The sequence below is a fragment of the Lissotriton vulgaris genome, chromosome 7 (assembly GCF_964263255.1).
Source record: "Lissotriton vulgaris chromosome 7, aLisVul1.2, whole genome shotgun sequence".
Classification (NCBI taxonomy): domain Eukaryota; kingdom Metazoa; phylum Chordata; class Amphibia; order Caudata; family Salamandridae; genus Lissotriton; species Lissotriton vulgaris.
Window position 1 is genome coordinate 592,864,125 of NC_141695.1, and position 26,527 is coordinate 592,890,651.

The 26,527-nt window shown below is 44.6% G+C and overlaps 1 protein-coding gene across 1 annotated transcript in view; it reads right to left on the bottom strand.

Annotated features, from left to right (window-relative positions):
- SPHK1 (sphingosine kinase 1) overlaps nt 1-26,527 on the bottom strand; it is a 102,372-nt gene that overhangs the window by 18,650 nt on the left and 57,195 nt on the right. Inside the window, exons 2-3 of the mRNA XM_086930689.1 lie at nt 26,025-26,174; nt 23,313-23,407 (exon numbers count right to left, since the gene is read on the bottom strand). Of these exons, the coding sequence (XP_086786815.1) occupies nt 23,313-23,407; nt 26,025-26,174 (245 nt within the window). The remainder of the gene's footprint in view (nt 1-23,312; nt 23,408-26,024; nt 26,175-26,527) is intronic.

The window sequence follows — 26,527 nt, forward strand, 5'->3', positions numbered from 1 at the left end:
TCTCAAATTGCGTTTGCATTTAAGGAATCGCAATTTGCGATTCCTTAAATGCAATGCAAGAACCACTTTAGAATAGCGATTTTGCTACTAGTGGGCGCAAATTACCATCAAGTTGAACTTCATGGTAATTTGCAAAAACTTTGAAAAATGCACTAAAGTGTATTTTTCAAAAGTTGTAAGTTACACACACCCATGCCCTTGGGGCATGTGTGTGCTCAAAATGTGTGCACAGGGCAATTTCAGGGGTGCAACAGGGTGTCCTTATGATACCCTTGCACCCTTGAAATTGCATGCGCAATTTGCGAGTACCTATTGGTAATAATCACAATTAAGGAATCCCAAAAGCCTACATTGATGCATGTACCTGATAGTGTCTACAGCCAGTTAAGGTTCCCTCGGGGAGGACTAAGCAATGCCCCCTCCAAATGTGTTCAGTCTCAGGGGTAGTACTCATGAAATTGACCTGTTTTTTTCCAACTCAGCAGAGGGATGTATCCCTTAAATATAAAGGGCCTAATTTACAATCTTTTGACGTAGGGGCGTGCCGCAAGCCTTCCTGCTGCACTGCCCTACGTCAAAAGAAAAGGGCTGGAATGTGCCATATCTATCAGATTTGGCCATTCCTGTCCTTTCCCCCTGCACTGACGCGCAAATGGCTGGCATGCACCAACACAGGCACCTTTGCGCCATGGTGCAAGGGTGTCTGCGTTTAATGGGTGATGGTTTTTGTGCAGGAAGCGTACCTTGGTATTGGTATTGGTTGAAGCTGTTCTTTCTCTTTACTTTACTCTATTGTGATTAGAAGGCCAGATTGTGAGTTTTTCTGTCTTTGGAAACCTGATTAATGTCGGATGGGTGGGATGCAGTTATTTTTTGTTAGTCATACGTGTTTAGTGTGCTCTACATCTGTATCAAAGATATATGTTTATGTTATTTCTTTTTTCTGTTTTAGTGTGCCACTAGTAAATTCACCCTGAGGAAGGTTAAACACCGAAACGCGTTGGTGACAATCGTGTTTTTCAACCAGTGTTTCCGATATAATAGTGGATATTAACATTTAGTTCCATTGGTTAAACTTCAAGACTCACCAACATATTATTGTGTTTGTCAATACATTTTTTCTCTCTTTTTTTCTTTGATTGTCTTTGTGTGGTCATACCTCATTAGAAAAACAGATATATTAATGACATTTTTCCAAAAATTATTCCCATTGTGATTTTATTGTTGTTTATTTGTATGATATTTAACTTAGACTTTTTGATAATAACCAAAAAAACAAATGAAAAAAATGGTCAAATAAATAATATATAAACAGATATATGTTTACATAATTTGTGTCTGTAGTATAGTTTTTGTTCATATACCTATGATATAGTTGTAACACATATAAATGAGTAACACTCCTGCCCAGTGCTAAGCCTTTTTTCCAATTCGGAAGCGTACCTTCCTCCATAAAAACAATCAATGGAGGCAATTTCCTCTTTCTATGTGTGATGCAGAATGTAGCACACATAGAAAGAGGAAAAATGAGGAGAAATAATGTTTCTCCTTGTTGTGCCTCGCCTACGTCACCCCTGGGGAGGTGTAAGCTTTTGACACCTTCCAAGGTTTACAAATTCTCGTGAATCTGTGAATGTGTCTAATGTCATGGGTGTTACATGGGAACACCCACTGTAACGCCCATGGCACGTTTCCCCATTGTAAGGAGAGGCAACGCAGTGACTAGCGCTGTGTTGCCTCAGTCTATATCTACAAGGCCATGAAAGGCAATGCAGGGTAGCTTTATGTGGCCTTGTAGATATTGCCCTGCAGTGTGACGTTCCAGTGGAGCAGGGACCCTGTAAATAAGGCCCAAAGTTTTTAATGTATTTCAGAATTCAGATGATTAGACCACAAACCCCTCTGGCGGAAGATGTAAGCAGAGAACCCCCACCCCCTCCCTAAACACACATGCCATAGATTAGTGTAGCATTGCTAGTTAATTGTGCTTCCTGCAAATATGTGATTTGAACCTTTTCCTACCTGAAGGAGTGGACACAAATTTAATAAAAGTGGTCACATACAGGGCATAGGCAAATCTGCAGTAGGGCCAACCAACCCTGATGTCTCAAAACTGTTGCTGTGACAATGTCTATCAAATTTGAACGCCTTTTCTGGACATCGCAAAACTCTTCTCCACACTTGCCCCTTAACCAAATCTCCAGCCACGATTTGATGACTATTTGCTTCTCGAACTAACCAACCCATCAAAAAAATGAGTGGCATCCATAATACACCGTAGGTTTGCCAGCATAACAGTTGCATTAATTTACAGAACTGACTGAGACCAAACCAACTGCAATAGGGGAGCTTGCAGAAAGCTAGCAAGCGTAACAGTTCAGATAAATGTTATAACAGAGCTGAGATCAGGGTTCCACCATCCTCTACTGACCAATGTTATGGTTGTTTTTTAAAATGCCTATCTTGTTCATGAATGCTTTATTGAACTCTACACTTCATCTTCCTATGTCAGTCAAGAGGTGAGTTTCTGGTTGTTGCTGTGCATGTCTGTCCTGGAGGAGTTTGACTTAGAACCTTTTGGTTTTATAAATCAGTGGGCTTTGGGTCAGCCCACTATTTACCATTGCTTGTCTTTCTAACCAGTCTCATGTGCTTACTTCTTAGTAAATTGCTTTCCTTTCTCTCCTAGTTGTTCTCCCTCCCTGGAGCATCGCTTCTTTTCTACCTTCTTGACTAGATGCCTTGTATCCTTCCACTCCTTGCATGCAGAGAAATACTTTTTTTCTTTTCCTTTTAGCACTCCATGGTAGTGCATATATCTTCTTGCTCTCTCTCCCGCTCTCCTATGTGCTGCTTCCCCATTGACATCTCCGCGCTCTGTGCTGCTCTAACTCCCCAAACTCATCCGGTGCACCCTCCCCCCTGTTTTTTAAGTCATAGCATACCAGAAAGCACAACTGTCTGGTCTGCTAAAAACATCTTGGGGACATATGGAAAGCTTCCCTGGGAAGGCTTTCCACCTATTGCTAACCATTGGGTTGGTAAGTCACATTTGTATGGTTTCTATTTGGTTCCTATATTTGTTTTAGGTTGTCCAGTTTGAGTTTATCCCTCCCGTAAGGCATACCCGGTTTACTGTATCCTTCCACTAGTGTTTGATTTCTGTAAATAGACTTTAAACATTTGTTATTATCTTGTCACATTTACCGTGCATTCAAAGACCAAAGTCAGGCAACAGGCTCGGTCTTCTGAGGGAGCTTGGTGTTTACCTTTCTTTCTCGGACTTCAAAGTAAAAGGATTTACATGACAATCATGTTGGCTACTGGGGGTGTACTAGAGGATGGCTGTAGGATGTTATGTCTATAAATGAACTGTGCAGACATTTAGGACTATATCAGAATTAGGAATTCCGAAGCCCGGTGGAAACAAAAATTTTAATATGATCAAAACAAATCAATACACTACGTGGTAGTATTTCCATAAATTATCGTTTGGGCGCTGTGTTCTTTTATTAGTAAAACTGTATGTCTGTACAAATGTAATGGTCATTTCAATTGAAGAGGTGTTGTCTGTAATAGCAGTGTGCTACCACACCAAGCATACTCCACTTTATGCCACTCCAGTCTACTGTGGAACACTGCACACCACTGAACTCTACTCTGCCCCACTCCACTCTATGCCCCTTCACTTTACGCCTCTCTTATCTTCTCTGCACAACTCTACTCTACGACAATGAGATCTACACCACTCTACTCTACACCACTGCACTCTACAACACCCCAGTCTAAGCTACTCTAATCTACCCTGCACCACTCCACTCTGCTACACTGCACTCTATGCCAATGCACTCTACGCCAATGCACTCTACTATGTACTACTCCATTCTAAGCCACCATAATCTAGCCTGCACCACTGCACTCTGCGCAACTTCGCTCTACTCTGAAATATGAAGCAATCCACTCTAAGCCGCTCTGCTCTATGTCACTACAATCTGTGCTGCACCACTCCATTTTACGCCACTGCACCCTATGCCCTGCACTCTACGCCACTCTATTCCACACTGCACCATTCCTCACCACTGTACTCTACTGCATTCTATACCACTGCAATCTATGCTGCACAACTCCACTCAGCACCACTCCACACTACGCCACTCTACACCAATGCACTTTACACCACTTTACTCAAAACCAATGCAATGTACGTCAATCTACTGTGCACCACTGCAGTGTACGCCACTCTAATCTACTCTGCACCGCTCTACTCTACGCCACTCTACTCTGTACCACTCTACTCTGTATCACTGCACTCTATGCCACTCTACTATTCTTCACTGCACTCTAGAACACACTACTCTGCAACACTCCATTCTCCTCTACTGAATGTTCAGCCACTCTACTCTATGCCAGCGTACTACACTCTACACCAATTCACTGTATGCCGCTACACTCTATACCACTTCGTTCTGCATTACTCCATTCTATGCCACTCTGAATACTCTGCGCCACTGCACTCTTACACTCTACTCTATACCACTGCACTCTATGCAACTGCACTCTAACATGCACCACTCATCACAACTTCATTCTACTCTCAAACAATACACTCTACGCCACTCCACTTTACACCACTCTACGCTATGCCACTCCACTCCACCCAGCGCCACTTCACACCACCCTACTCTGTGTCACTGCACTCTATGCCAATCTACTCTGCACCAATGCACTTTACGCGACTATACTCTACTCTGCAACACTCTACTCCATGCCACTGCGCTCTATACCACTCTATTCCACTCTGTACCACTGCACTGTATGCCACATCTCTCTGTCACTCTACTGTACTCTACCCCAATGCACTCAATGTCACTGCACTATATGACCCTCTACTCTGCACCATTTACTCCATGCCACGGAACACTACTCTGCACCACTTCATGGCAATCTATGCTTCTACACTCTATGCCACTCAACTCTGCATCACTCCACTCTACACCACTGCATTTTATGCCAATCCATTCTACGCCACTCTGATTACTCTGCACTAGACACTGCACTCTACAACACTCCACTGTATTCCATTGCACTCTATGCCACTCTATTCCACACCATTGTATACCACTCTGCACCACTCCCATCTACCCTACACTACTCCATGCCACTTTACTTTACTCTGAAAACAATTTACTCTACGCCATTGCTCTCTATGCACTCTACTCCACAATCTGCCCCACTCCTCTTTACGCCACTCTACTCTAAAACACGGCACTCTACCCTCTAATACCTCCCTCCATGCCACTTCACTCTACTCTGAAACAATCTACTCTACACCACTGCACTCAATGACACACTACTCCACTTTGCACCACTTCTCTCTGTACCACTCTACTCTGCGCCACTCTGCTCTAAACCACTGCACTCTACGCCATGCATGCTACTCTGTACCACTCCACTCTAAACTATTCTAATCTACTCTTCACCGCTATACTCAATGCCACTGCACTTAATGCCACTACACACTACCTTGGATCACTCCACTCTACGCCACTTCACTATACAATTTACTGTATCCCACTGCACTCTACACAACTACACTCTATGCCACTGCACCACTCTACTCTGCGAAACTTCACTCTACTCTGAAACAATCTTCTCTGTGCCACTGCACTCTATGCTCTGCACTCTGCGCCACACTACTCCACATTGTGCCACGCCACTATATACCACTGAACTCTATGCACCTGAAATTTACATGGCAGTTCTTCACTCTATACCACTCTACTCTACTATGCACCATTCTACACTATGCCACTGTACTCTGAAATAATACACTCTATTCCACTCCACTCTTACATTACGCTACTCCACTGTACCATGCTACTTCACACCACTGCACTCTACACTAGTTTACTCCGAACCACTGCACTCTATAACACTCTACTCTACTCTACACCACTGTACTTTATGCCACTGCTCACTACGCCACTCTACTCTACTGCACTCTTCTACCCTATACTCTGCAACACTCCACTCTACTCCGCTCCACTACTCCACTCTACACCACTCCACTCCACAACAATATACCACTAGACTCTATGATACTCTTCTCCACTCTATGTCTCTTTACTCTACAGAAATCTACTCCATCTTATGCCATTCCACTCTACGACACTAGTCCACTCTATGCCACTTCTCTATGACACTCTATCCCACTCTACTTTATGACACTCAATGCCGCGCCACTCTATGCCAAGCTAATCTATGAGGTTCTACGCTACGCCACTCTACACCATTATATGCTACGCCACGTCACTCTATGCCACACCACTCTATGACACTCAACACCAGGCCACTCTACAACCCTCTAAGCCACACCACTTTACACGGTGCCATCTCCTTTACACCATTAACTTTTAGCTATGCTTAACAGCAGCCATTCTGGGGTACAGCATGGCTAAATGGTTAGAGCGGCAGACCCTGATGCAGAGGTCTAGCCCGAAACCAGGGTTCAATTACCCGCCTCGGCGGGTCTTGGGCTCAAAATTCCCCGGACCTGATCATTCTCGCCTCGGTGCCTATTCCAGTCATGGAGTCCCACTCTGTAACTCCGGGCAATAGCTTGCTTAATCTCCACAATGGCCCCCACAACGCTAAGGATGCCTGGCCTCCACCTTGGGGGTGCCCAGGAGTGGACGCCTCACAGGGAAAGCCAGGATGGGTTCCACAGCGGTATTCGTAGAAGCACCTTGAGACCCTTGCGGTTGAGTAATGCGCTATACAAGTATCGATTTACAATTTACAATTTTTAAATGCCTTGAATGCCGTTTCTGTAATTGCGAGTTTCAGTCTTCACAGCTATGCCATGATCCATCTTGTGGGTGATAACTTCAGACCGCTTTAAGTAGATTGCTACCCTTACACGTGTTCACAATGGAGGGTATCACTTATTTTTTATCCTATTGCTTAATTTATGCTCTGCCCAGCACCCTCAGGCTTACAATTCCTGCCCAAAATAAAAATAAAAAGTTGATGCTTAAATGTGTATTTTAATTTCTCGTTGGTTTACATTTGCTGGCAAGGTATTCTTTTCATTTGTTCTTTGAAAATGTTTTTTTTGTGAAGGCAGAGAATAACTGCATACAAGGAAAACAGATCATTGCCCCATGTGGTAAGCACTGGCCGCGTCAGATAGTTTTCATTTTTAGGTTTCGCCTATTATCATTCGCTTGTGAATGTAATAGGCGAAAATTCAAGTGCTCCATTCGACTCGTCAAACCACTGCGGTTTTTCCACAGTGCATGTGAGTCACGTGACCACAAAAGCGGGTCACGTGACCACACAAGCATGCGCATCTCCCTAATCTGCCTGCCACATTTCTCCTCCCCTCGCCCCGCCCACCCACTAGGCTCTCCTGCCCCCATCCGGCTTTGTTTGCATATTATTTGCTGCCCCTTCCACTGCACGAGCCCTCTCACAGCAACTTCGAATTTGTTCATTTTTCGTTCCAAGTGACTTTTCTTCTATTTTGACCAAAACTACGTTTTGTTTCCACGAAAAAAAGCATCATACTCAGTTTTTATTATTCTCATTTGAACATGTAAATAATTCTTTTTTAAAAAGAATATTTATCACTTTGGAGACTTTTTTTTCAATTTTCTAGGAGGCTTAAGTCGACATTTTTGTCTAACATGATGTTTTAGAATAAACTCCGTATTGATCCTACTCTAGCAGCGCTAGACTGACTGCTTCACCGCCCTTTAATCACATCATGTTTCCCTGCCTCACTTTTATCAACACAATTAACACAATTATATAGCATTACGCCCCAGTTTGTAAACAACCATTTAATTCAAACGTGTATGTTTGCTTGTACATTTTCCACGGTGGTTGGTAATGCTCTCCGGGCAGCATAAGTGCGCCATTCCAGGCAGCGGTGCACCATTCTCCTCCATTCCTCAACTACCGCTTTTGCGAAAGTGCATTTGCATAACGTGAATGCGTGCGCGCTGCCCCGTCTCGGTTCTAAAATACTGCAGCATTCCTTTGGCGGCAAACTTCTCAACGCCGCTCTTGTTCGGCTCGATCAATTGCCTTCAGTTACCATGGCAACCAGCAGATGGGGTTCTTTGACAAAGGTCAGCGGGGCGGCTGGAGGCGGAGAGGTTAATTTTTTTTTCTTTATAAACCTCCTTCATCACTGTGACAGTTCCGCCGTGGATGCGGCGAGGGGCAGTTATCAGATTACTTGTATTAAAAGCTAATTAAGATGTGTGCCAATCAGTGCCGCACGGCTACTTGAGTCAGTGATTTAGGTCGCCGTACGTTTGGCGTTGGCGGAGTACGCCAGAGCTCTTAAGCAGGATGTTTTTTAGCAGGGCTCGGCCGGAGGTGTCACCACTTACTTAGCCAAGCAGCGCCCAAAACATGTTTAAGTTCAGGGCCGCGGCAGGTTGCTGCATTTCCTCCTCGCAGTTTGGAACAAAAACTGTACACAGTATGCACCGTTATGGTGCTTCGCTCATGGAGACATTTCTATTTTTTGGCAGGAGTTAAAAACAAGCACTGGCGTTGTCAATAGGTTTCGCATTTGGAAATTTGGAGCTATTGGTTTTGTAAATGACATTTTATATTTATATATTGTTATTGGCAATTCGGAGCAATGCCAATAACGATATATAAATATAAAATGTCATTTACAAAACCAATAGCTCCAACTTTCCAAATGCGAAACCTATTGGCAACGCCAGTGCTTGTTTAACTTTCTAGGCCATGCTGGCCATGCTGCACAGCAGCTGTGCCGCTGTACAACACACCTAAAAGACATTGATAAATCCAATAGCTCTTGCATAGGCGAGACCTATTGGCTCCGCCACAGCTTGTTCAAAAAAAATTCTTGCTCACTGCTGCAGCTTTTCAGTGTCTGAATTTCACCCCTCAACCCACATTCCCCGCTTCCCTGTGGCTCCCACAGATCCGCCACCAGTCACGCCCAGCTTGTGATAATATATCTACCTCCATCCCACTCCTACATTATGGCAGCTGCTGCAATTGGCTTTTCCGATGCTGGATGCTTTTCATAATGCACTGGCAAAGCCAATAGCAGTGAAGAACCATCCAAAGGTATAAAACCATTTTTTTTAATTGCTGTTGTGCTTTGCAGATGGCCGCTGTGTCGTGCGAGGTGACATCAAGGTGCAACGCTTCCGCCCTCTGCAAAATGTAGAAAAAAATATTTCTCTTTACTTTCTATACTCTCAGTATGATGACACACGTCATCACTTTTCGTGATTCAACATGGCGGCTATCTTGAAAGAATAGAATGTATAGAAAATGTTTTTTATACTTTCCAGACGGTCACTGCTTTGGGGCTTCATGTTGGTTCATGCAACTTGGCGGTCATCTTAGAAGTATAAAAAAACATGTTTATATTGTTGAAAGACAGAGTCTAGAGGGTTCGGTTTTGTTGCAGTAAAGCAGATGCTTCTGGTCGTCTTTGTCTGATGCCACAGCCTATTTATACAAGTGTTGCTTTATATGCAATTGTTTCCTTGAAAACTCTTCGGCAAACGTGCTCTTTCTAAGTGATTCACACACTATAAATAAACTATTTCTGTCACATGCTGCCTGCCCCTGGGAACCGTCAGCACTGTTTTTACTTTATCTTTTAAAGCAAGCCTGCAAGCTAAACAACACAGTTGTTTCTGGTAGCGAAACGTAAAAGAGAAGAGCACATCTGACAAACTCATGCATCTAGAATGCAGAAATCAGATTAGAACTGGCATTGACAAACCCAAATGGTCTCAGCTATGCAAGAGCTATTGGCTTTGCCAATGGGTTTTAGCCATGTTGTACACCAGCATGGCTGCTGTTCAGCAAGGCTAAATGTTAGTGGTGTAGAGGAGAGTCGCATGGAGTAGAGTGGCACAGAGTGGAGGGGCGTAAAGTGTCATCGAGTGGAGTGTTGTAGAGTACAGTATCATAGTGTGGAGTGGCATAGAGTTTTGCAGAGTGGAGTGGTGTCCAGTGGAGTAGTGTCATAGAGTGGAGCATCATAGAGTGGAGTAAAGCGGCATAGAGGGAGTTGTGTTGAGTGGCGTAAAGAGGAGTAGAGTTGCATAGAGTGGAGTACAGTGTCAGAGAGTGGAGTAGAATGTCATAGAATGGAGTGTCATAAAGTAGAATTTCATAGAGTGAAGTGTCATACAGTAGAGTAAAGTGTCGTAGAGTAGAGTGGAGTGTCGCAGAGTGGAATAGACTGTTGTAGAGTGGAGGGGAGTGGCATCAAGTGGAGTGGTGTGGCATAGAGGGGGTGGCATGGAGTGTAGTCCAGTAAAGTGTCATAGAGTACAGTAGAGTAGCATAAAGTGGAGTGGAATGGCAAAAAGTGGAATGTATTGGGATGGAGTGATGTACCGTGGAGTAAAGAATAAGAGTGGTGGGGCTTACAGTGAAAGGGCTTAAAGAGGAGTAGAGTGTCATAGATTAGAGTGACATAGAGTGTCAGAGTTGAGTGGCATAGGGCAGTGGTTCCCAAACTTTTTTGACCTTTGGCTCCCTTGACCTAATTGGCAGTTGGCCATGGCTCTCCACCATTTTTCTACCGGCACACTGGGGTGACGCGGCGCACACTTTAGGAACCACCGCAGTAGATCTTTGTACTCTCTACCATTCCTATGTGACTCTTAGAGTTTATCCATTGGTATCTCTTCCTTGAGTGACTTTACAACCTGTACATTTGCAATTTTTTATATTTGTCTCTTCCCTGTGTGACTTTACTACTTGTACATTTGCAATTTATTACTGTTTATATCTCTTCCCTGTGTGACTTTATAACTTGTACATTTGCAATTTTTCTCTGCTTTTATCTTTTATGTAACGCATGTAATCCTAAGTCCTTAGGTATCGCAACTGGTTCTTATGTAAAGCGCTCTGACACCTCACGGTAATGCTGTTTCCTTGCGAATAAAAACAATTGAGGACCCTTCCCTCAAAAAGTATTAGCCACAAAGAAATATTTGTAAGCTATATCTTCAAATATCCGCTTCTTTGAACACTTGCTATCACACTTATTCGAGGCTGTCCACCTCTATTCGAAATATCCAAACCGGAAGTAAGTGTACTGGCCCCACTGTAGAAATCCACCTCTGCAACAGTAATTATTAGCACAACCTTTGCTGTTTTGACAGTTTTCTCCCACTCTATTTTCTGCCGTGCTGTCAGCCGCAAGAACGTGTTCGAAGCTATTTCTGCCTACAATGCACTTCCGATTTATGACACAAGATGCACCCGTCTGGAACTCCGAAGGAAACCATATAGAGACGCTGCCACACTCCACGAAAGGTAAAGTAAAAATGTAAAGCACCAGAGCTTTGTGTAACTTGTATTTACCATCAACAAAAACACAATGCCCAGGGTAAGACGTTCATTCAGGAACAAAGACTATTGCTTAAACTCTGAAACAAACCATACAGCAATGTCCACAGCATTCTCCGTAACCGCACCGAGCTCTTAATTGAGCCATTTAAATGCAGAGGATGAGGGCTGGGATCACGTTCAGCACAAAGGAGCCACATGCTGGGCGGCGGCGCATCACCCCTGGCTTCTCATCACGGCGCACCGGGGTGCCACGGCGCACACTTTGGGAACCACCGGCATAGGGTGTTAGAGTGGAGTGGCTCAGAGTGGAGTGGTTTAGAGTGGAGAGGTACAAAGTGGAGTACAGTGATTTAGAATGGAGTGGCATAGAATGGAGTGAGGTGGCATAGGGAAAGAGGGAATTGTATAGAGTGTCGTAGAGTAGAGTGGCATAGAGTGGAGTGGCAGTGTGGCATACAAGGGAGTGGCGTAGAGTATAGTAGTGGAGTAGTGTGTCGTATAGTGGAGTGACATAGAGTGGTACAGAGTGTTGTAGAGTGGAGTGTCTTAGAGTGGAGTGTCCCAAGTGGAGGGGCGTAGAGTGGAGCAGAGTGTTTTGGAGTGGAGTGTCGTAGAGTAGAGTAGGGTGGGGTGTCGCAGAGTACAGTAAAGTGGCGTGGAGTGCAATAGAGGGAAATGCGTGGACTGGTGTAGAATGTTGAAGAGTGGCATACAGTGGAGTGTCAGAGTGGGAGGGCGTAGAGTGGACTAAGGTGTTGCAGAGTAGAGTGGAATGGCGTGGAGTGGTGTAGAGTGGAGTGGCATAGAGTGGTGTAAATGGTTGTGGAATGGAGTAGCATGGAATGGATTGAAGTGGCATAAGTGGAGTGGCAGAGTGGAGTAGAGTGAAGTGACAGAGTGGAGTGGCGTAGAGTGGAGTGGATTAGAGTGGAGTGGATTAGAGTGGAGTGGATTAGAGTGGCCTAGAGTGGAGTGGCATAGAGTGGAACGATATAGAGTGGCTTAGCATAGAATGGAGTAAAGTGATGTAGAGTTGAGTGGCTTAGAGTGGAGTGGCATAGCATAGAGTGGAGTGAAGTATCATAGAATGGAGTGGGTAGCGTGAAGAGTTATATATTGGCGTAAAGTGGCCTGGTGTGTCAGAGTGGAGTGCCGTTAAGTGGCATAGCATGTCATAGAGTGCACTGTCAAAGCGAAATGGTGTAGAGTGGAGTGGAGTAGTTTTGCGTAAAGTGGTCTATAGTGAAATGGAGTAGAGTGACATGTGGTAGAGTGGATTGTCGCAGAGTGGAGTGTTGTGGAGCGATGTAGAGTCTAGTAGAGTGGCCTATAGTGACGTAGAATAGAATGGAGTGTCGAGAGTGGAGTGGGATAGAGAGGAGTGTTGTGGAGTGTCATAGAGTGGAGTGGCATAGAGTAGCATAGAGTGAAGCCTAAATTGCAGCCTTAATCCCAAACATGTCTCTTGTTAGTGGAGTATGCATGCTGTGCTATCGCACTACCATTACAAACAACACATTTTCAATTGAAATGACCATTACATTTGCAGATACAGTTTACTGATAAAACTATGCAGTGGCAAACGATAATGTGTGGAAATGCCATCACCTAGTGTATTGATTTGTTTTGATCATATTAAAGTATTTGTTTCCACCACACTTCAGAATTTCAAAAATGTGCTCCATTTGTCCTTTCTTATTTCTGATATATTCTGAAATATTTGTACAGTTAATTTACTGCAAGAAAAAATCTTTCCTGGGTATGGGAAAGGAAACATTTTCTTTCCCAACCCCAGTATCCAGCAAGATTATCACAGAAACCCTTTCACTTTGAAGTCAGTGAAAGAAAACACATAGTTCCCTCAAAAGACAGAGTCTGACATTAGACCTCTGCTTTTGAATGCACAGCAAATGCAACAAGATAAGAACACAATGTAAAGGCCTATTTACATAAAGCAAGCAACTGTAGAAGAATAAAAGGAGCATTGGTAAACAGGCTATGCTCCACAGTAGGAACAAGGACATGCTGGACAGCCTCAAACAAATAAAGCATGCAAATACAAAGCAAGCAAAGGTGAGTTACAAACTTCAAAGCGGAATACTTTCCCAGGGAAGCTTTTAGAATGTCCATAAGAAGTATTTTCGCAACCAGACAGCTGTGCTGTCTGGTAGGCTTCGACGTAAAAGTGTCTCTGGCATTAGAGAGCTACAGTTTTTTTTAAGTACAGCTAAATAGGAAGCATGGTAGCTTCTCTGGGATCCCACACATCTTTATATATCAAAAATCACTGGTGCACAGAAGGATCACCTGAAAATAGTCTCTTAGGTAGTCTTTATGCGATGTGTTTTCTTTGGAAAATACAGTGCATGACATGATGGCATAATGAGATTGACCCACGTTTCCTGGTACCACAGGTAGGGTCCTCTCTATGCACATCATGGACCCATGCACCAGCCACCAGATGGCACTGTGTTGGTGCTGGCTGCCAAGGTGCAAGTGGATGGGAATCAGTCTTTCCTGCGTACTACCAGCCCATACACATATTTAATGGCCTTTGTACCACTCCCTCCCCCAACCTGTTTTTATGTGACGTGCCCAATGGCTTCCTGCAGAACTTAATGTATCCATATCTCCTTGGCCAAACTTCGCCATTCCTTCCCAGGTGCACCACTTGTGGGTGAAGGAGAACACCAGATGCCGAGGCATGGATGCCAGTTCCTCACAAAGCCAGGATTAGTCGGAACCACATTACACACCCTTAGACTCGCGTGATGAACGAGCCTCCTGTTTCTCACTGAGTGGCTAGAAGAATGGCCCTTGCATGTGTAGCGTCAAACGTAGGTTAGGGTTAATGAGCTCAGGCTACAGCAATTGGTGTTCCATGGCTTAGACGTTGGGTTTGTGTCTCTAAACCCTTGTTAAAACCCAGAGATGGTTACAAGTCTTTGTTTTCACAGTTGTGCTTCTTCTGGTTCCAGCGGTTCACGAACGGCGGCTCTGCTTCCACCTCCCTGGCTCTGATGTCCTTGTGACTAGTACCCTGGGGGGGCCTGACATGCATTCCCATAAGCTTCATTCTGCATCTCTTGCATCCTGCTCCTACACATTTGCTTCCTAATACTTTCTGCCTCTCGTTCATGTTTCTTTCCTTGGTTTCTGTTCGTCTTTTGCTCCTTTATTTCTTAATTCATTAGGCTTTCAAGTTGTATACATTATACACATACTTTACTCTATTTTCACTAGAAAAGCAAAACTCCAAAAAGGTCTGAATTCCAATTAATATGCAGGAGGCGGTTTTTGAAAGGAAGTGCTGGTGTGGCCCTATTGTCTTTCGGTGGCAGGCATCAACCCTTCTACAAGAGGAGACCTGTCAGAGCCAGGTTTTTGTAACATCTATCCACCCCAAAGGGTGTGTCCGGCGCCCAGACTGAAGGGCCATCTTGTAATGCAATTTACTCTTTTTATGTGTGATTCAGAGAGCATCAGACATAGAAACAGGAAGTAGGGAGGAGAAAAAAAGATATTTCTCCTCCTTAAACTTCACTGAGGAAAGGTGTAGTATTTTGACGCATTCCCAGGTTTTCTAGCGTTACTAAATCTGAAAATGCGTCATAATGCATGGGTGGATGCATGCAACGCATCCCAGACAGAATGCATTAGCAGCCCGCTTCTGCACCAGTGCGGGGCAGCCGAGTGAACATCATTTTTTCAATATCAGTGGGTCTGAACTGTGGGCGAGTGTGGAGGAGTGTGGCTCAATGGTTAGAGCGGCAGACCCTGATGCAGAGGTCTGGCCCGGGACCAGGGTTCAATTCCCGCCTCGGCGGGTCTTGGGCTCAATTTCCTCGGACCTGACAATTCTCGCCTTGGTGCCTATTCTAATCATGGGCCCCACGCTGCAACTCTGGGCAATAGCTTGCTTAACCTCCACCCCGGCCCCAACAGCGCTAGGATGCCTGGCTTCACCCTGGGGGTGCCCAGGAGTGGACACATCACAGGGAAAGCCAGGAAGGGTTCCACAACGGTATGAGTAATAGCGCCAGGAAACCGCTTGGTGGCAGTGCGCTCTACAAATACCTTGACATTTACATTTACTCTGTCATTCAGCTCCAGTCTCTTGTACCGCTTGTGACTGTGTGTCCGGTAAAAGATAGGGGGAGTTCAGAAGTGCCACAATGGAACACACTCAAGAATGGAACCAGAGCAGAGGCCCGAGCCAGTGAATCTCTGAGAACTTTATGAACTAAACACATCATAACTCTATCCAGCCAACCTTGTGGAAAATCATAGTCTAGCCAGCAGTAAACCGGTATCTCAGGCATGAGGAGGCTTGGACTTGGAGAGACAATGATGAACAGCTTTCTATAGTAGCGGAGCACCAAGAGCTAGGTGAGTCTTTTCCAAGCAATAAACAACAAAATACAGCATATTTACACAGGAAAACGATCAGAAAAAGAAAATTAATTGGCAGTGGGTCGGAAAACGTCAATAGGGCCAGGCTGGTTCTTATTTGAAGAGGTCGCTGTGGGCAATGCCTAGCAAAGGTGCTCGTAATAGCAACAGAAGACGATTAGAAGTAATTTGAAAAGATCTCAAATTAAGTTATAGCGAAGGGACCCACGCCGAGGAAGAGAAGTCCCGCTATAGGTGAAGGAAAGTTGGAAATTAAACTCAATGTACAGCCTGTGAGGATAACACACTCGGTATAGAATCGAATATAGAATTACCCCTAGTCACACTGTGAGCCCGTGGATGGTCGTTGATGCTTGAAAGCGAGGGGGTGGTGGGATCCAGGCCAGAGAGGCCCCCTGGTTCACACTGGGGGGCAGATTTACAAGCCGCTTGAGCCACTTTTGCATCACTTTTCCCATGTTAAAAGTGACGCAAAAGTGGCGCAAAAGGGTTGTAAATCAGCACTTACCACGAGAAGCCAAAGCACCAAATGAAATGTCTGGGTCTGTAACACGTGACAGACAGAATTTCTAAGAGTCATGTTGTATGGCTGGCCTGTGAGTATACGTAGAATATACCACACATATTCAAGGGAGGGGTGCACGTGTGTCCCCATTTAGTCATATGCAGGAAGACATTCCAAATGAATAACCAAACAAAAACGCAGCCAAGTGCATAGCCACATTTCTAGAATGACATCATGTAGTACCCAAATTGTATATCTAGGTATAGCACTCGATTAACGTCTATGATACCCATCCCCTAGAACAGTCAATTTTCAAGGCAACGGAAACCGATCTACGCCTAGACTCAACATCTAAAAGGAGTAAAATAAATGAAAATATATATTTTTTTATGTATCCCTCAACCACTCTAGTAGTGGCATGCTTCATCATCAGGTGCGTTCTGTCTAGGTGGGTGTTGGGGGGGGGGGGGGGGGGGTGATAGAGAAATATGTAATATTCCCCATCCTACCCTAAGGTAACCCTTTATTAGCAGAGAGAATAGGATGGAACAATCTGTGGCATGCAGACAAAATGATTTGTGTTTGCAAAAACTATGTTTACTTGCCTTATCGGGGGTACCCTGCTTATGGGTATATTCTACCCTTCAAGGGGCGGTGGTCTAACCATCAACAAGGGTCCCTGCTCTCTGTAAACCTGCTCGCCCCCTACACCCTCCCCCCAGACAGAAATATCCAAAGAGCTCCCTGGAATACGGTCGAGCCCACCCTCAATGTTAGGCACCAGGGTGAACCCGATGATGAAGCCTCCCGGGTGAGAGTTATATCAAAAAAGTTATATTTCCCTTTTTTCCCACCTTTGAGAGGTGGAGCATCGCTCATTTTCCCTTCTCTTACAAATCGACCGCAGTAGGAGGGAGATACCATTGGAGTTATTTGATTAATTCTAGGGAGTGCGTATCCCCTCATCCTTTCAGGTATGAAAGGGTCTCCCTACCCTTCCAGGTTCAATCATTCCTCCTGATTTTAAGAGTTCAAACACGATATGACAGTGTTTGAAATCTGGAGCAAATCCAGTGGCGGCTGATAATTCGGACAGGGAAGGGGGCGAGAGGGACACACATGTGCACATTTACCCTCACTCACACCCATGCATTCAGAAATATACACACACATATATTCACAGAGTCGGATTGGCCCAGGCAGCACACAAAAGAGGTCCACAATTGTTGATTGTGACCTTTTCATGAAACATTGCTTGGTTAGTGTCAGAAGACACAGTTTTAGTTAAATGTACAGTAAATATTTCATTTTAAAGACTGTAGGGCAGGTAAAATTGGTCTAGGTTAGAAACACTTCTGCTCTCAAAAGTGAATGCTTTCCTATATTTTCAATGCCTTGCTGATTGGTAGTGTGATACCCTCTCGCGACCAACTCTATCCTGGATTCTGATCATCACATAAATCGGAAATATTGTAAAAAGCCAGGGGGAGAAGGGGGTTGAATGTGATTTATTGGAACACAACATGTAATGGCATATTAAGAAGGGAGAGCAGCTCTGAGATTCCTCCTTACCTGATGATTCACATCATAAGGGTTTCACAGAATAGAATCTGTAATGGCCAATAGTAAAGTGATAAATAGCACAAAGACTCCATTCTGACTGGACACAAAACAGTGGAAAAGATATACAAAATCACATTTGAAATGATAAAAGAGGCCGTCCCTAGTACAAAGAAAGGAGTCTTAAAGTGGAGAGTAGCATTTATGTATGCGTAAATCAACAACACGCCTCACTGAAACAGTTAAAGCAAATGAGAACTGGATCCACAACATTGGATTAAAGTTAACCATCATCACAGGGACAGACATTTGCAGGCGGGTCAGGTAATCATATTCTGTTTAACAAACAGCATAAGCTGATGCACTTCAAACACCTGCAGATAACTCATCACCCAAAGCTGATGGCCTTACATGACACCAGTGCACACAGCTGCCACATACTCAATACAATGGGCAGTCCTGGATTTCTAAACAGGCAAAGTAGGCACGAGCCCATAGGCCCCCCTCCTTTTAGGGACCCCATGACAACCAATCAAAATAATATTGATTTGATCTTGAAAGAAAATTACAATCAAGCTTTCTTAAATCCTTTTTTGGAGGGGGGGGGAGCGGAATTTCTACTGCCTAGGGTCCTCCACAGAGTTTAATACAGCACTGGCAAAGGGTGGCGGGTTCATCCATCTCGCTGGCAGTTCCCTGGGGCAGCAAGATTTTGGTGGGAGGTATTTAAATTGCTGTGGGAAAGGATTGGAGGACATTTGCCCTGGGCATCACTGATTGCCTTACAGGGCTAAGCACAGCAGGTTCCTAAACACTGCCGGTCGCACTTTGTATTAATGTTCCTGCTGCTGACCAAAGGAGGGTGGGCATTCAGTGGGTGAAGTGCATCCCCCAAGAATTAGGATTGGATTTATGAATATATATTGTAATGAATTGATTGAAGCGTACTTAGGCATAGTTCACGCAGAAGTGAGACTCTGAAACCTGTGGTCCCATTGAAAGTACCTCTTAAAAGGAATAGAAGATGACTAAGAGGGAGCAGATGTGGAGAAAGTGCAAGGAAAAGAAAAGTAATTCTTAGAAAGATCAGCAAATGGATACGTAGTACTAGACCTTAGAGGTACTAACAACCAGCTCAACTAAAACAGCTGAGGTTGTTAAATCGCATCTTCTACATACCTGGGGCCTTATTTATGTAGTCCTTGCGTCAGTTTTGCACCGCCAGTGCGTCACTTTTTGTGACGCACCAGCGGTGTAAAAAATGCGCCTTGTTGTGCCATATTTAAAAAGTCACGCATCTAGGTAGATGCGTCACTTTTTAAACCCCTGCGCCACATTATACCTGCGTCAGGTATAATGTATGCAGAGGGGGCGTTCCACCGCAAAAAGCCTCGTAATAGTGACGCAGTGAAATTTATGAGATTTCACTGCGTCACTTTTAGGACGCTGTTGCGTCAAAATCTTGCGCCTGCCTCACAGCAGGTGTAAGACTGACGCAAGCCCTTTCACAAGGGGCTTTCCCCATGTGAAAGGACCCATTGCTGGAGTTGCGTCACTTTTGTGACACACTCCAGAAATGTGTCACTTTTGCGCTTACAGATAAGTCAGAAATACTGACGTATCTGTAACTCCTTGCGACATGATGCGTCATACATTAAATATGACGCATCAGGAATGTCGTAAGGAGTGCGCAGTGAAAAGTGACGCATCGCTGTTTTCACGCAGCGATGCGTCACTTTTCATAAATGAGGCCCCGGGGATTTAGAATTGACGCTGCAGGGTATAGCTGCGTTGTGTTCCAAAGTCTAACATATGCCTGTCAATCATGCAAAACCAGCTTCAAACATGAATCAGAATGCTATTGTGGGTGTACAAAGCATCAAACGTAAACCAAGTTTATAAAACGAAGTCCAGTTAAAGTTGTAGGCAGAAGCACCTGCTTCGAAGTGACATTACCCACCCAACGTATTATCAATGTCCGACTCCACTCCATTTGTTGGGGAGGGCCCTGCTTACCTTGATTCACTGATGAGGTGTAGGACACAAGCATCTTCTGTGAGTGCAGGGGTATTGCAAATACACACCTAGGTCCTGATTATGAGTCCAGCGAAGCAGAATTTGCATATGAAATTTCCCTCGGCCTGATTCGAAGTGGGACGGTGTTTCGCACCTGGTTTTCCCAGGTGTTGAAACACTGAACCCAAATTTACTCAAGAGGATTTGGCTGCAGTAGCAGACAAGCTTCTCTCCGCGTTCATTCTTTCTGGCAGGGAAGAGCATGTAATGCTACCCCCGGCTCAAAACTTTGCTTCCTCTACCCTCCCCTACTTCCCACAGTCGCCTCCTTCGATCCCCACTCCACCCAGGGGTCTTAGCATTCATTCATTTACTGGAGGCTCACAGCAGGTGGTAAATATATGCGTTAAAAACCCACGGATGACAAATTGTGTGATTTTACAACTGGTAAAGCCGTCCCACATGGTAATTCCCCATTCTATTGGTTATAACTTGTAATTGCTTGGTAGTGGTGTAGTGTACTTCACTGAAACAATATTTTCATGTGCATATTCACCGCCTCACAATACTGTGGAACTCATAAGCAGGCCTGTAGTGTTCATGGTTCTCATCCCCATCCGGCGAGGTCCCAACTGCCACATCATGCAGCACTAAGAAGAAGCCCCAAGGGCACGTTGGCTGTCATACTATGGACAACTGAGCACTAATAAATTAGAATTAGATATTACTGATACTGGTTATAAAGGCTTTGCTTAGCGTCCACAGAAATGAAGCATGGATTACTATACAGCAGTAAATTATATATCTTCACACCCATCCGCTACAGAATCACACTGCAGATAAGCAGGCAGTGGTACACATTTCATGCACAGTTGCAGGGGGATGCTGCACAGAAAACGAATGCACAACCATTGCATAGTCATTGGAAAGCGCAGTCAGAGAGGCACATTGCCTCACCCCTTTTTTTAAAGTTACATCCTCCAAGACAGCACAACTGTCTGGTTTGCTAGAGACATCTTGGGGACATTCAGAGTGTTGGACTAGGAATGCATTCTGCCTGTGGCTTACCATTAGCTTTGTGGTTTACAACTCACATTTTCTGGCTCTCTATTTGCTGGCTTTATTTTCTTTAGGCTGTGGTCGAGTTTGTTCCTTCCTTTGCCCAGGGCCAGACTGGCCGTGACGGTCATCGGGCATTTCCCTGGGAGGCTGGAAGGGAGGCACTTGGTTTTGGAGCAGTAGGGGCTGGTTTTGTTACTGGGGCCCGGTATTGCAGTGGGGCTGTAATAACAGCCCCAGTAACAAAAGCAGCAGTGCCGGGCGGTTTTATTCAGCAGTTATGCTTTACACTTGCACACCCCCCCGGGCTGGTCCGACAAAATTGCCAGGGGTGCTAGTGCTCTTACAGGCAAGGAAACTACTTTGTCCCAGGTGCAGGCTTCCCAGGACACAATGTTTGAGCCAGCCCCAAAGGATGGGGTCCCTTGGCCGTTAAAGGCTTTGGGAGTGGGGCCATGTGCCCCCCTCCCTTTTAATTTTGGATCAGCCCCAGGGGATGGTGTTCCTGGGGCCTATGTAGGCTCAGGGAGGGGGAATGCATCGTGTTCCATTTTCTAATGGTATTTGGCCCCAGGGAATGGGATCCTTGGGGTTTTATCCCTCACTGTGCCTAATAAAACCCCAAGGATCCCATTCCCTCCCCAAGCCGAGCCAACGGAGGAACTGCGAGGCTGGAAGTGCAGGGGCAGGAATCAACAATTACTCGACACAGTTTTACCATCCCAAGCCGACCGCCCTCCAACTCAGCCTCTCACTTTGAGAATAGAAAACACTCCGGCTGTGTGGTGAGCACTCTTCCATGCTGAGAACCAACTGCATGCTGGAGCATGCAGTCTTTAACCATGAACTGGGAGGAGCGCTCAGGTACGAGATGCGGTGCAGGTGAGCCCCTCACTACTTCAAAGGAGGGCCATAACGAATAAAACAAGAGAAGACATTCTTGGGAGTACAACAACGGAGGCATCAGATGAGGCTACCGCCGAAACGCATCATGCCGTAAACCAATAGAAGAATCCCGTGAAGCCCTGCTGCGTCCCCTCATATTTTTCTAACTGGGAAAGGAAGCCTTGGACATATATATATATATAGATCATGTGATCAAGCCTCCGGCTGGAGGCGAAACGCGTCATGCGGGCTTGCTGGGTTGTAAACTTTAAACTGGATTAAATCACTGCACTGGAATTCTCTTTGGGTCTGCCTTTTTCGTTTTTCCTGACAGTCTGGATTCGACTGTTGATGCTGTGTGAGCGGTATCGAGCAAAGTGAGAAGGATATATATATATAATCCAGCGGGGCTCCTGTGTGATCGTGGCTTTTAAAAGAAAATGCCTGCTTCCATTTTATTCAGAACTACAGGGTGGGCCAGGTCCTGGGATCGGGGGTCTTGGATTTATATATATATATATTTAAAAAAAATATATATATATATACATATATTTATTTATTTATATTTTTATATCTCAGAGTATCCCTACCCTGCCCAGTTATGGGTGTTTTAAAAATGTAATGCAGAACAGGGGACCAAGTCCCTGAGTCCTGTAATCGTTGCCTGCAACATTTTTCTTCATGTTCGCCGATATGGGGAAATGTCTTCCATTGGAGCAAATTGGCCAAAGGGAAAAAAGCCGCCTGGGCCAACAGAACACTCAATTGTTTGAAACTTGGTAAAAGGGACTCATGCAAGAGTCCATCAAACCCAACCATCCAGATATACAAACATTTTTGATCCCTAATTTCTAAAGTACTACTGAATGGATTTACACCAAATCACAAAAAGCTCGCTTTCTGGACCAAGATCTAGCTTCCTTCCAAATATGGTGTAATTCTATTCAACCATTTTGGCTGTAGCTGTGTCTAATTTTCAGATGGAAAAATGAATGCGGAAATATGTTTTGGGAACCCCTACCCAGTTTTTCGTGGACCCCACTTCAGGAATTACCCCGAACCTTTCCAGAAAGGAGCTGAGATCGACAAGCCTTTTTTTTTTAAGTATTGTGAAGATTCGTCAAATGGCGCCAAACGTATTAGCAAACCTCAAAAAATTATTTTCAATGGAAACATGGTCATGGATATAGCTATCCAGTAATATATATATATGTCACACACACACACACACACACACACACACACACACACACACATATATATTTACACATATATATATACATATATATATATATATATACATATTATATATATTAAGCACTGGCTGTGAGTGTGAGGGATAAGTTCTTCAATGTATTCATAAAAAGGTACAAATCCACTGCTCGAGGGGCACTGCATATCACTTGAGTGATGCACAAGCACACTGAAAGAGATAATGTTTCACTAAAAGATAGTTTTGAGTTCTTCAGCAGCCCCTTCCCTTACACCCATGCTTTACCTCATACATCAGACCATCTCCCGACATGACCACCAGGGCATCAAAGCGATCGAGGTTCTTCTCCCTGGCTAGCTCCCGTGCGTGGTTTGGTCTTTCTGCAAGCAGGAGGAGAGAGAAGGGTAAAAAATACACAATGGCACAGTGTGGGAAACAAGTCAAACTGTTGCCTCCAATCCCTCCTGGTGTCAGCTGCCATCAGGAACTGGGGGCCTGATGTAGAACGTTTTTTTGAGTTCACGAACAGCCCAATTCACAGAATTTGGCTGTTTGAGTCCGCAAAACAGAGTTTTCAACATACAAAAGCCTAATTGCGATTCTGACGAATTGCAGTTTGGGTTTGAGACAAAAAACAGAATTGCTATTTGGAAAAGGTGTGTTAAGGGCATCCCTTCCAAAAAGGGAATCTGAATTGTATGTACTAATATTTTGTGACCAAAATGTGGTCACAAACATTTGTAATTTACCATCAACTTAAAGTTGGTGATAGCCTATTCGCAAATGGGATGGGGTCCCCTTAAGACGCCTTCTCCTTTGAGAATGTCTGCAAATATTGTTTTTAAGAGCAGGCAGTGGTCCCACAGTCCATAAACATGAAACTTTTTTTTATTTTTTTATTCAAACACATCCCTTTAACGATAACGGGCTGCATTTAAAAAAGATTGCTTTATTTAAAAGCAATCACAAACATAGGATCTGCTGATCCCAAGAGGCCACCATTCCTGTGGTGGCAGTGATTCCTAGTGGGTCACAAATTGTGACCTACCTCATTAATATTCATGAGGTATGTCTATTTGTGATCCACTATGAATCGCTAATTAGGAAATAAGGGCCAGATATAAATTCATACATTTGTAATAGCGATTACCAAATAGTGATTCGCAAAAAAATTGCTGATTGGTCATAGCTATTACTAATGCTAGCACATCTGGCCCTAGATGACGGCTAAGTGTCAGAGTCAAATCAAAGTGCTACTGCCAGTACTCTCTTGGTGACAGCTGCAATCAGGCACTAAACGATGGCCAAGTGTCAGAGTCAAATGAGGTTGCTGCCTCCAACCACCTCCTAGTGACAGCTGCCACCAAAGACGGTCTCTTTCCTTGGGAAGCGGGTTATAGAATGGTTTTATGATAGGTCGGTGACATTACAAGGTCAGGAGGGCTGTCTTAGGAGCTCCCATAAAAGTCCCAAATAATACCCATCACGAACCATAGTGTTGTATCGTCCCACCCACTGCAGTGTACTTTAGCGAGGTTGGAGAAGGATCCTGCCCCAAAATCTACTATTGTCACAAATATGGGAAGTGCTGCATGATATGAAAAAGGGCAATAATGCACCATATTTACCATTATAAAGCGCAATCCATTTTTTTCCCTGCGCTGGGGCACAATGTGCTGCCAAACACAGGCACACTTGTACCATGGTGCAAGGGTGCCTGCGATGTAAGCAGGATTGATTTTGTGCAGGAAGGGTCACTGTATAGTGCCAGATGCCATGTTTTCTCTTTCCAAAACAGCAATATTTTTTTAACAAATGGAAATGGGTGCTTATGACACTTCACAAAAATTAACCTAGTATTCAGAGGGCCCTACATTAGCTTTTGGTCCCAAACATTGCAAAACATCTGACAAGGCTAACCTGAATAAATTACACATGCAATCACCTCTCACAATGGCCTTGTCTACCGGTTATATGATGGTACAACGCATGCCTGAACCATGCATGCATGTAACATGCGGTCTCTACCACGAGAGCATCTTTACCACGCATGTCTTTACCACACGTACCTTTACCATGCAATTTGTGGTAAAGACATGATGGGTATAGGGAAATGTTTGTTAAAGATCATCCCCCTGCCCTGTACACTGTCCCTTTTTCCTCTGCCCTGAGCCCTACAAATTAAACTTGTGCCCCAAAAACCACCCTGACCTCCGCCCTAAGCCTTAAAAACTGGCCCCTCATCCCTAAAGTACCCCAACCCAGCCCCCCTCACCCAAAGGTCTAAAACTACCCCGTGGCCTGTAAACTGACCCTTTTCCACTGCCCGGAGCCCTAAAAATTAACCCCATGCCCCAAAAACTATCCGACCCCAGCCTTCCCCACCCTAAGCCCTGAAAACTGTCCACTACACCTGCTAATTACCCCAACCCAGCCCCCCTGCCCTGAGCACTAAAACTGCTCCCTGCCCACAAACAACCCCGACCCCCTCCTAAGTCCTAAAACCTACCCCCACCCCAAAAAACTACCCAGCCCCACTTACTTCACCTCGTCCTCTCCCGAATCCCGATTATCCTTTCTCTTCCTGTCTTCCTCTCCCACCCATCCACTCGGCATCTAGACCATGCATTGCCTTAACCGGTTGATAGCTTTATTTCGATATGCAAATATCATAAAAGCATTACAAAATATATAAAATAGCACATCGTAAAAAACTGTACAAGTTAAAAACCAAGCCGAATAAAAGATTTCTAATGTACAACAAATAAATTATTTTAAAAGGCCTTAACCAATCATATGCGTTGTTAAGCCATATGCGCGGTTAAGGTAAGATTACGTGGAAACGGCACACGTGGCTGAGCCAGCATTTTAAGGCTGTTTCCCTTTGCCTATATATATGGATTAGCAGTCATCCTTTCGTCACATTGCACTAATGACCCCCATTAAAGGTCCCACATACTACATATGGCCTTACCTGCCGTATGCGCTTACACTCACCAGTTACAATCAGGTTGAAGCCAATGTCTGCTTTGCTCAGGATGGGTAGTACGTGCTCTTTGAAGAGTGAGAGAGCAGCCCCCTTTCCTCCACGAGGGTTCACGAATATCAGCAGCTGGCATGGCCTGGGCAGGAGGCTGTACTCGGCGCCTGAGTGATGAGAGAGGGAGAGCAGTTCATGACGTGGAAGTGCGGCAAGGGTCAGAAGCCAGGCTTAGGTATTCTCAGGAGACCCAAAACACAAGCCTATGGTCCAGTGTGGCCTTTCAGAGACACTGGCCTTGTTAGTGACTTTCTGCCACAGCTCTGCTAACCTTTCAGGGGCATTGACAAGTTATTTATACATATATTTATTTACACTGACTTTTTCTACAAAAACAAAACGTAGTTTGCATTGCGTGCATATAAATGGTCCTTTCCATGTATCGCTTTAAAAACCAGGGGCCTTATTTATGAAGGCCTTGCGCCGCCGGTGCGTCACTTTTTCCCATTTTAAAAGTGGC